Source organism: Quercus robur, chromosome 2, assembly GCF_932294415.1.
Source record: "Quercus robur chromosome 2, dhQueRobu3.1, whole genome shotgun sequence".
NCBI classification, from domain to species: Eukaryota; Viridiplantae; Streptophyta; class Magnoliopsida; order Fagales; family Fagaceae; genus Quercus; species Quercus robur.
The window spans coordinates 77,064,057-77,076,801 of record NC_065535.1 but is presented as its reverse complement, the minus strand read 5'-3'; the positions used below and the strand labels follow the sequence as shown (position 1 = coordinate 77,076,801).

Sequence of the window (12,745 nt, the reverse complement as noted above, 5' to 3'; positions counted from 1 at the left end):
GAACCCCGGCCCTTACCCCCCACACTCCACAAGTACTTATACTTGTGGAGTGACTATCATACCAAAGGTGTGCAGTCATTAAGTTTTAATTATTATATAAGTATATAAGTTTAGCATTTTTTTTTTCTTTCCAAATATAAGTATAATGCCTAAATTATTGAAACTTGAAATTTAAGGTAATTTTGTGAATATTTATTATTTTTATTGCTTTTTTAGAGCTCATATCTCTAATTTCAAGTGTTTATTTTGTTTGTATTTGTTTACCCAAAACTTAAGAGTTTGGCCATAGAATGAAATTTCATACTTTTTAACTCAAAAAAAAAAAAAAAAAAAAAAAAAAAAAAAAAAAAGAGAGAGAGAACTTAGCCAAAAAACTTAAAAAGACAACCAACATAAAGAATCAATTTAAGGCCTAAAATGGACCAAATTAGACTAAAGTTTACCGAATTTGACCGAAATGGAACACAGTGGACCAATTGGACTAAAATCAACCGAAGTGAATTGAATGGACCGATTGGACCAAGTGGACTGAAATTGACTAGAATGGACCGAATGAGTCCGAATGGACCGAAGTGAACTAAATTGGACCAAAAAACTATACTGATGTGACTTAACAGAACCATAGCAATTATAAATAATAAATGTGATGTCTCATCTTTTAGATATATTGATTTCTAGGGTCAATTGAAAATGACAATTACATGCCTCATAATTTATTAAATGGCCTATCAATTTATTTAAAGATTACTCAAAGAGTAATTAAGAGAGGCAAAAGGCAAAGAGTGATGTTCCATGAGTGGAGGATGGGGATCTATATCCATTACCAAGATATACACATCCATCACTCACTGACATGCCCCCATACACAGTAGCTCCTGTTTCATAGGACCATAGAATTTCTCCAGTTTTAGCGTTCATTGCATATATGGGTCCTTTTGGATGTGTGGATCCAGCAAAGAGCACATGATTTGCCACAGTTACAGGACCTGCAGCAGTGGCATTGCTAGGATTGGCAGTGGACCATAGGATTTTGCCACTATCAGCTTCCATCGCGACCCATCCACCGGCGGTGGTGTTTATTGCAGATGGTTTGAGAGTGAAGTTCTTGCCATCCGAGTTAGCAATGTTTGTGTACAACCTTTTATTGTCAGTGGCTGCTCCCCAAATACCCCCTCCAGTAAAGCCACCCGGTCCAGCTTGCTACATCAAAATCATAGTTAGCAAATCTGGTAAGAAAGATTTTAAGCAGTTTCAGTGTGTAATTCATTCATAGGATGAGTGATTTTGCTAAAATAAATTAATCTCTATGACAATCTTTGGAAAAAAATTTAAATTAAAAAAAAAATGTAACAAATAGATATTTAGATGTGGGACCAAGGATTTGTGTGAAGATGGAACTTAAGGAATATTTTTATCGAAGGAGTATCATGTACCCTCTCCATTTCTAGTGAAAAGTCTATCTCTTGATATATGATTAAGATTTTATTTTTTGAATATAAAAATGTACAAATTGTGATGTTATTTAAATTTTTTTAAATAATTTAATAATTTGTATAATTTTAAATTTGTAATATTTCATCTGAATCAAGAAATTGACTCTTTTCATTTCCAGTAAAATGCATTTTTCCTCTCTCACATAAAAATATATTAAATGTGTTGCACCTAAAGGTGTGACTAACCCTTACATGAGAGGAGAGTATAATACAGTGTACTGAATGATTTCACAAAAGAGAGTTGGAGTTCTAAGATGTTCCAATATTTATTTTGTCTAAGATCAAGCCGACTTACTGTAACCCATATGAGGCTTCCATTATTGCGATCCAAAGCCCAAGCAAATCCACTTTTCTGAACAGCAGCAACAATATCTAGTTTGGTCTTATTCCTCTTTACACTTAGCATTAAAGGTGCCTCACCGAAATCAGCATCTGGGTCTGGACCAGGTGGGCAATTAGCGGTTGAAAGATTGTTACATGCAACAAAAAACACATCATAGCCTCCTAGTTGGTGAAACCATTTTATCTTGCCAGTATCTAGATCAAGTGCTAGGATTGATTCGGAGTGGTTATCAGGCTCAACACATTGATCTGGATGAGTTGGTACCGTTTGATTATTCTCCTTTTGTTGACATTGGGTTACATTTAAGGGAGCTGAGTATAAGTTCCCGGTGGCAATGTAGACATGCTTCCTTGTAATGTCAATGGAGGGGCTACTTCCCCATATAGCAGATCCAGCATATCCTCCAATTTTGTTATGGTTATCAGGCAACATAAAAGTTTGCCATAAAATGGTGCCAGAATGAACATCTAATTTGGATAAGCTACCACGAAAGGTGCAGCATTGTCCGATGCCAAGGAGTTCTTCTAGTGAAGATGTACCAACATAGTAACCCCTAAAAAATCAAATACAGCAAATATCACATGAGGTGAGCTATATATGGTGGAAATGACAGCAAATATCACATGAGGTGAGCTATTTATGGTGGAAATGAATCACTTTTTCTTTTTTTCTTTTTCTTTTTGCCTGAACTAATTCTAAATCTCTAGCATAAGTTCATCATGTTATCTCCCAATTGTAAGATAAATTTAAAGTTGCGAAATAAAATACACATACCTCCAACCATAGTTGTTTAAGTTTTTGAAGAAAAGAAGACTCACTATATGATAATAGTGTATATAAAAGGGTCTTCTAATCTATGGCCTTTACCTCACACATATCCTTTTGATGGAAACACAGGCTATATATATAGGCTAGACTAGAGACCCTTTTAGATGAAGATTTCCATAACTCTCTTTCCATCAAGGAGCTTAAAAGTTGTAATTTCATGGTGTTTATTAACCAAATGGGTTACACCATTTGAGAGTTACTAAAGGATGTTTTATCTAAAATGTAACTTTCACAAATAGGAAACTTAAGACATAAAATAAGAAACTTAAGACATGAGTTTCATCTTTAAATGTGGGCCACATAAAATTTTCTTTAAGGAGATATAATCCTACACCAATTACATGTGTGCATTTTGATCTAGGGGAAGGAGGAACAAAATTTCCCATAGAGCAATGCAATCTAAATTGAATTTCTTTACATAATCGAATGGACTAACTATAATGCATAATGCATTCGGTTCAAAATGAATAAAGAATTAAGGATATGTTTGGTAGACTGTAATAGGCATTATAATATAATAGTTATTCCTATGGTTTAGCTATTCAATAGTTTGGTTATATTTTTATTACAGGAAATAGTCATTCTTTATGAATAACTATTCTTTAAAATGAGGAATAATTATTCATCTCTAAAAGGGAAAATTATTAGGTAATCCCGGAGTACCATAGATGTATACTCCCCCTTCTCACATAATTGTGGGTCTCACTAATTAAATTCATGGTAAGACCCACAATTCATGTGAAATGGGGGAGTACTCATTTATTGTATTCCCGGAGTATTCAATAATTTTCCCTAAAGGGGATGTAATAGCTATTCCTTAATAGGTGCATTAATTTCTATAATTAATATATTTCTAAATCAACAAACTTTTCATATGCACATAACAATTATGAAAATAAAAAATTATAAAAAATAACTAATCTCTCTTTCAAATTTAAAAATATCATTTTATAGGAAATATAATTATATGAGTAAGATATTTCTTAAAATATATCTTAAGTTTGATTTAAAATATTTTCATTCCATTGTATTTAGAGTTCCATTATTGTGTTGTCACTAAACAAATGAATAATAATAAGCATTACATTACAACACTTTGTATTCTTTGTAATATCTATTCTTATTCCTATGTAATTACCGTTATAATCTACCAAACATGTCTTAAGACATGATGCTTTTACAAACTTGTTTACCATTCATTAATAGAAACCTAAGGCCATTTCAAGTTCAATTTCTGGTTACTCAAAGAGCAATGCTAAATATATAATACTTTGGGTAAACTACATATTTTGTCCCTATCATTTAGGTTAAATGTCAATTTAGTCACTAACTTTTCAAATGTTTTAGTTGAATCCCTAACATTTTGGCATTGTATCAAAATGGTCTCTACTGTTAAGTGATGGATAAAAAATATTGACATGACTAACAACAAAAATAAAATATTATTTTCATGCACGGCCACATGTTTCGCCACCTCAACGTAAACTTTAAAAATATGTTAGGTGAAGGTGAGGTGGATTTTTATTAGACTAACGGAACCCAAATATATATTTTTTTTATCACTCCATTATGGAGTTATCATTTATCCCACGCCTACACTCTTCTTCCCAAATAAAGCTTTTATTCTCCAGTCAAGAATCATAACACCTTTCCATTCAAGATCGTAATGCTAGATCTTCGTTAAAACCCAAAAATAATACCAATGATAGATTTGTCCAGACCATCAAAATAAAAACTGAAAAAATATTTTCTGTAAAAACCTTCATTTTCTTGCAAGCCAAACAACCCAAATTGGCAAGGACGGAACCAGGATTTGTACCTGGGAGGGGCCAAAGCTTAAAACCAGAAAAAAAAAAAAAATTTATGAAAATAAAAACTAACATCTATTTCATATTCAACAAAATACTACATACAAAATAAGTATTTCTTAAATATTTCATATTATAAAACACATCAACAAAGTATAACATACAAAATAAGTGTTTCTTAATTTGTGTATGATTTTTATTTAGTCCATATTTATTTTTTTACTTTGTTTTTGTAGTTAAAGGGGCATGAATTTTATTTATTTATTTTTTTCTCTTTTTGGTCAATATCTAAATATTTTAGAAGAGGAGAGACAAAATATATATATAAGGGCAAATCTTAATTTTTTGTATACCAATTTGTATGCATATATTAGTTTTTTTTTTTTTTTTTGTGGCGCGGGGGGGGGGGGGGGGGGGGGCATGGCCCCCCTCTGCCCTAGTGTAGGTCTGCCCCTTACCCAAAGACCCTTGCTGAGCTACACGTACACAGCGACCCAAAGGCTTGCCAATTCAAGCTTTTCGCACCGTTTGACCACTCCCTTATGATTCTACCCAACTCGATCTCCACAGCCACTGAGCCCACCAAACATTGCTTCCTCTTCTTCCCATATGGTAACTCCCTCTCCATGATCCAACCCTGTCCATGTCATTCCTTGGATTCTTGCAAGATGCCACTGTCGAAGTCTAGGAACATGAGGTTGCCAATGGTGAGGATGGTGGAGGTGATTTCAAGGAGAGAGAGAGAGAGAGAGAGAGAGAGCTTATAAAATTTGGGTTTTGTTAATATTGGCTGAGGTGGATTTTTAATTGAGATGGCAAGTTTTAATTAGTCCACTTGGAATACATGTGACAGTCTATGTGCCATGAAAATAATATTTTATCTTGACCGTTAGTCATGTCAATATTTTTCATCCACCTCTTAATAGCAGAAACTATTTTAACACAATACCAAAAAGTTATGAACAAAACTGACACATTTAAAATGTCAATAACCAAATTGACATTTAGCGTAAATGTTAGAGATCAAATATGTAGTTTACCCTAATACTTTTTACAATTTTTTTTTATTAACAGTTTGTAAAAATGTTTATATTTATGTTTATTGTTTTTGTCTATAAGAAAAATGAGAGAAGGGGGTAAAGAGTACTGATTTGCATTTAATTAGATTTGTTTTTCACTGTTTCTGTTTTTTCTTGTTTGAATATAATTTCTAAAGATTTTGTCAAGTCTCTCAAAGGCATAAGTTATTGTGCAATTAAGATTCCATTAAATGATATTTATTTTTTAAAAATAAATAAATAAACTCAGACACTATACAAATATTTAGAGAAGTGCACACATTAAAAAATAAATTGCATAATTTTATACATAATATTCTTTAATTAACGTCAACTTTAACTTGTAACTTAGGCAATTCTTATATAAGACACTCTTTTATATACGTAAAAATATTTAAGAGCATGTGTGAATTATATGAGAATGCATGTGCTCTAGCATTCTCATATAAATTAACCCAAGTCAAGTTGAGATCTCAACTTGACTTAGGTTAATTTATTTTTTTGGATAATGTTATGCGATCACAGCTAACTTTTTTAAATTAAATAACTGATTAATCAAGAAATATACATTAATCTTTTAAGACGAGATCAAGAGAACGAGAGGCGAACCTGCATGCAAGGTGTATATGGTTGAATGACTAATATGATAAACTATAAGGGGGTTGTTCTAGTGGTTCTCTTCCCAATGTCTAATAAGATCTGTGAGATCATGAGTTCAAAACTTCTAACTCCATATATGAGTAATCTCCAATGAATTCTTCATTGTAATTACTAGAGATACCAGTGTGCATGGGTCGGGTTGGGTCAAATTGAGAGGTTTTTATAACCCGACCCATGTGAATCGGGTTAGACCCATGGGTTAAATAGTTTTTTTTTTTTTAATTACTATTATTATTATTAAATTGAGCATTAGAACAATACAACCACAAATAAAAGCAAACTTATAATCAAATAATCATGAGCATAACACCAAACCAATACAAACTATACAAGACCAACTTAGAGTTTGGGTTTTATTTATGAAGAGGAGCAAAAAAGTAAATAACAAAATCGTACAATATATATTTTTAAATTTAAATATATATTAAATATAGGTGGGTCAGGTCAAGTTAGGCAGATTTGTGAATCTTATGACCCAATCCTAACCCAATCCACTATAAAATAAGAAATTCATAACCCAACTCAACTCACCAACCCTCAAAAATATACCCAACCCAATGGGTTGAGTTAGATCGGGTCTGTTTTAGGAGGTTGGCCGTACAACCTTAGTAATTAGCCTAATATCACTAATAATTTAGGATAAATTACTATTTTGGTCCCTAAACTTTACCAAAAATTTGTTTTTCATCCCTAACTTTTAAAAAGTTCTTTTTCATCCTTAAATTTTGTAAATAGTTGTTTCAATAGTTTAAAGATGAAAAAAAAAATTAAAAGTTTAAGAATAAAAATAAAACATTTTCAATAGTTTAAGAATTAAAGACAAATTTTTCAATAGCCGAGACAAAAAATGAATTTCTTAAAGTTTAAAAATGAAAAACAAACTTGACTATAATTTATAGATGATTCACCAACCCTTTGTAATAAGTTCCAGACATGGTGATGAGTCCTGCGGCATGGTTATCAAGTTGTGTTGACCAAACAAGCTCCCCAGTTGATCTTTTAACAGCAATAACAACAGCTGGCCCATAGATTCCAACAATGAGGAGATCATGATCACCAACTATCGTCGGCGTTGATCTTGAAACTATGTAGGTGAGAGTGGGTACAAACCCGGTCGCATTAATGCCAGTCAACTCATGCAAGTTCTTCTCCCAAACAAGAGTCCCATTACATGCATTGACAGCATAGATATTGCCATTATAGCTTGGGAAATAAAGGGTACCATTGAAAATTGCTGGTGTTGCTGATATATCATCACCTGCAAAGAACTTCCACTTTAGACGTAGTTTGGAAACAGTTGTAGGGCTGATTTTGGTCTCCTTGTTTGCATATCTTCTATTATGCAAATCTCCACCATGATTCAACCAGTTTTGTTTAGCCTTTGGTCTCTTGCCATGCCACTATAGAACCAACCACAAACAATAAAATTTGGTTAATAACTTTAACGTCGAAACTTGTAATATCCATTATGCATGGACGAATTTATATGTGTGCATGTGTGCAATTATGAGAGAGAGTTAATTACATGGGAACTTGCAGTTGCTGTGATGACCAATAGACAAAACATGTAGAGTACTAGAAAGACAAAAGGAGTGTAGAATTTATGAATCCCCATTCTAGTGGAGCTTAACTTGTTCTTGGTGCAGGGATTTGCAAAGTCCGGATCCTTATTTATAAGGTTTAAGGGGACTGTGAGGGACATTTTCACTCAAAAGTTATGTCAAATTTTTTATACCATTTACAGTTCCCTGCATTAGAAATAGATTAATTTTATCGGGAATCTTTCACCTCACTAACATTGCCAGATTAAATTTCATGTGAAAAATTTAGGTTTGAACCCTTTCCCCCTCCCCCAACTTGTTGTAAGCACTAAAAACAAAAAGATATTAGGTGCATAAAAATACCATTTTTATAAGATTTGAGAGAGGTGTTTAGCAAGCAATCTTACTCCTAGCTAACTTATTGTAAGGAGTAAAAAATAAAAAAGATATCATAAATCTGAAGTCTTACAATTAAGTTGTTGTCATTTCATAATTCTATATTTCACTCACATATCATAAAAATACAAAATGACAGAGTCAAATTAATTAACTGGTGAATTTATTGTCAAATAAAACAATAATAATTTCTTAAACTCTTTTTTTCCTTCTTTTTTTCCCCTTTTTTGAGCTACTTTTTTCAACTCTTCAAATTAAAGTCTCTTTATAACGGGACAGGTAATTTATAAGTAAATTTTATTTTACATTTTTATTTTGGAAATCCATGAATGAAGTGTTAGTCTTTGTGTGAAAGTTTTTAAGTACAACTTGTGTGTAAATTTTTTAAGTTTTTATTCTTTTTAAGTACAATTTTAATTCTATCATTCTTTTTTTTTAAGTTAAATAAGTTAGTAAATTTAAATTACTTCAAAAAACATTTAAAAATAATGATGAAGATATTACAAATTTTAGTACATAAGTCTTATACTCTAAGACTATTTAGTTTGTTTACTATGGCATCAGTCATATTAATTATCATGTCAATTTATAAACATTCTCTAGTAAAATCATTAAAATTGCTATAAATTATTTTCTTACAAATAAAAATAAATTATAAATTGACATGATATATAATAAATGTAATTAGTATCATGTCAATAACTTATCATTTTTTTTTTTTGGGAGAATCATTTATTTTGTGTTTAAACATTCACGTATTTACATTTAACATTTTCAAACATTTAAACAACTATGAAAACATTGATGAGTTCTATAATAAAGAGTACCAAAGATATTTACCTAAGTTTTGTTCTTAAAAAAATAAAAAAAGATACCTCTATAGTGAAAACTTTTGGGTGTTGGCACATTGAAATTTATATCAACGAGCGGTTTATATATGTTTTTTTTTATATGACGGTTTATATATGGTTGATTAATGATGAAGGAAAATTGATTAACTTATTAGCATGCATGGAATCAATTTTTAGAATGGGTTTGGAGGAAGAAGAAAGAAAATCTTAGAATTCATCTTTCAATAGGCTACTTTTTTTTAATTTTTTATGAAAATTCAATAGGCTACTTAATGAATTACGGATGCAAAACCCATAAACTCTTTAAAATTTCATAGAACATTTTCAATCTTGAGCCTTCTGAACTCTGAAGCATTAGTGACCCAACTTCATCCTAGCATGATTTATACTTGACACTTGTAAAGGATCGGATTTTTTAAAGAGAATATTAAAACAGCCCATGGTATAAAAATATTTGTAAACAGAACAATCTTTTGAAGACTGATTGATCATTAATAATGTAAACATTTTTTCCCCACAATTCAGCGTTGTAGATAAGTCTAGGAGTCTAGTCATGACATGATTTATTAGCTAATTGAGTACTCTGACAAATCTGAATTTTTAGAAGCATAGATCATATTGCTTAGCTAAATTAAAAATTAATCAGCAAAATTTACTAAAAAAATATCAGATTGCTTAGCTAAATACGCAATCCTAATGATGATTTGTAGCAATAGATAATAAAAGATAATTCGTGGTGCATGAGGTAGCATTAAAAGCTGATTTCAAGGGAAAGTCAACTTGAAGCTTAAATCAATAACATCCTTAAAATTTGATCTAATAATGTGAATCTTGCACGTAAATTATTGCCAGGATAATAAAGTTTAGTCATAGTATTGAATGCAATCTTGACTTTTGATTGAGAATATGCCAAAGATTGCAGTTTTGCAGTTCTGATCTTTACTGAATTCTTTCTTTCCTGGAATAGATTACAAACTAGCTGGCTACCTTGGAATTTTACTTTTTTTTCAAAGCTATTAGTAGGATATGGATCGGATTCCTAATTCCTTAGTCTATTTAACACAGGGCAACCTGCTTGTGAGAAATTTTATTTTTTCTCTTTTCTTCTAAAGCACGATGTATAGAATTTGACAACTTGACATTATATTATAAGAACTTGTTTCATATGCCAAGAACTTTGTAACTCAATTTGCACCTCCAAATGTATCCGACAAAGACATTCAAGATTCAAAAATCCTCTACTCCAACTATCAAATTATCGAAAAAGTGTACCGGTTTCATATGGTTTGAGCCATTATGAATTTATAATACTGAATTCATTGCCATTTTGCATCAATTAACCAATGGTGTCTTGTTGTCACAAGTGGTGAAGACTATTTCTTATCAGCTTCTCAAGAGTTAGGGTCATGGACACAACCTAAGAGGCGACAGGTCTATATGTGGTTCCCAAGTTTGTAGATTTGAATTCAAAAGATGTTTGAACTTTAAAGTCCTTATTTGATGCGTGGAAGAAAACATATTTTTAGGTAAAACCAAGCTGCTCAAGCTGATATCAATACTAGCTTGATCATTTAATAAGCAGCACATGACACTCTACATTAACGTATTAGTTTATGCTAGTAGATCCAAGTGGGGTAGTGTTAAGTTTTTATAAAAAGTAAATAATGCAAGTTGGTAGTCTTGTTTCATTGCCAGAGAAAAACATTAAATTAAAATTAATTATATCCTCTCAAGACACAAAGCCTGGTCTGATCTCTAGAACACAACTGGACAAAAATATTTTACATCAATAATCATATGGTAGATGTAGTTGTATATAAGGATGGCAATTTTGCCCCACCCCTTCCCGCTTCGTCCCACACGGGTTTTCCTGCCCCACCCCGCCCTGCCCCTTCCCTTGATGGCAATATTACAACTTGTATATTCTTAAATGAAATGCTTGTCATACACTGAGACTACTACAAAAGTATCAAACCATCAAAGACATAAATGTCGCCCTCAAGGCCTAAACAATAAAGAGTTGCTAACACTCGGAGTCCCAAGTAAAAATGTAAAATCAATCTATTCCAGAAAATGAGATTGCATAGTTCAAACTTCAGATTCCCTTTATAGAAAAGTACAGTCTCCTAAAGAAGAGGATTGTTTTTCACTAATATGGCATCCTAAAGAAAAGTTAATTTTATTGATTGCAGACTATCCATTTCATTTATAAAGATTATCAACCTATTTAACAGCTCCAAGAAAACTTATTTTCTAATTTTTTTAAAAAAAATCATAAACAAATTCTATTGGATACATTATCATAATAAGACTACTTTGACTAGAAACCGCTTAAAAACACCTAAAATCGAGGAAATAAAATCTTAAATTACTTGATCCTAAAATTACATAAAATATCAAAAATAAATAAGTGATAAAAATTGATGCCTACGTTATGTTCCATGTCAAACCCCCATCACATGATTGAAACTCGATCTCAAATTTTCATCTAAAAATGTTCCACATCAAACCCCATCACATGAATGAAACTCAATCTCGAATTTTCGTCTGAAAATTGAAATCTTCCGCTCCAAATAAAAAGACATTTCAAATACTTAAAAAACTTGATAGGGTTTTGAAATTTGTACTGCATCCTTGAGATAGTGAAACAAAAAATCCCCACATTCTGTCCTACATTATACCAAGATGGGGAAAATTAAGTGGTCAAATGACATGGGTGCCACCATTTATATTTGTAAGCAATGGATGCATTTATCTTGTAAATGGTTACAAGGGAACTTTTTGATATATTAATCAAAACCATACTCTGGAACCTCACTCTATTGTAAGTTTGTAATAAATGCTGCTTTCTTCCCCACAGCGATGGGGAGAAATTGCATTTATGAATTAATTTCTGTTACACCATTGATGTCTATGGACAATAACAAAGTTCAAAAAGATATGACATGTTTTCTTAGACTTATGATGGACAAAGGCCTGAACCTCCCAGTTCCTATTATCAGCTTTCTCCTTTAACTTTCTTATAATCCTGACCTTTCCTAATCTGTCCTAGATCAATTATGAAATACTCAGACAAGTGTGAAATCAGGCTAGGTCAGAAAAAAGGACCTTGACTTTATGCATCAGATTGGCTCAGCACCAAGCTCATATTTTTATAGATTTTAATTTGAGCCCATTTTGCTTGTCAAGCTTCATGGTAACAAATTTACTATATTGAGAAACTTTGTGGTTTTAAAGAGGCCTAAATGCAAAAACACCCCTTGTTGGATTTGGATTAGTTGCAAAAACAATCTAAGGTTCCCATATCCATCAAATTGACCTCTGATTAATTTTCGTTTGACCATATAGACGGAAAATCATATGACCAACATGTGACTAGTAACGTGAATCAATTGGTAAGTCTTCTTAATGTGGACAAGCAATTGTCACGCTATTTTTCCAACCCTAAGAGCTAACGGGAGTTAGTCCAAGGTCAATTTGGGGGATATGGAAACCTCAAAGAGTTATAAGGAATAATTGAAACTTCAAGAGGTGTTTTTGCAATTGAACCAAACTCCAAGGGGTGTTTTTGCTTTTTGGCCTTTAAAATATGTAAAGATGAATTTTTTGGGAAATAAATTTTACAGTCAAGGAAAAAGAGAGAATTTTACAAGGCATGCAGTAAAAATGGAGTTGGGGGTAAAACATTTAGACTAAGGATATTTCATGGCACCCATTCCTTGATATCCAATGCAGTATATCAAGATATACCGCGCTTTGTCAATCAA

The 12,745-nt window shown here is 31.9% G+C and overlaps 1 protein-coding gene across 1 annotated transcript; it reads right to left on the bottom strand.

Moving 5' to 3' along the window:
- Positions 1-497: 497 nt before the first annotated feature.
- Positions 498-7,850, bottom strand: LOC126715108 (uncharacterized). The gene is made up of 4 exons (XM_050415549.1): positions 7,716-7,850; positions 7,103-7,590; positions 1,789-2,389; positions 498-1,200 (listed from the first exon to the last, which is right to left on the bottom strand). Exons 1-4 carry the CDS (start codon positions 7,803-7,805, stop codon positions 760-762), a joined length of 1,620 nt encoding a protein of 539 aa, XP_050271506.1. The 5' UTR covers positions 7,806-7,850; the 3' UTR covers positions 498-759.
- Positions 7,851-12,745: the final 4,895 nt, after the last annotated feature.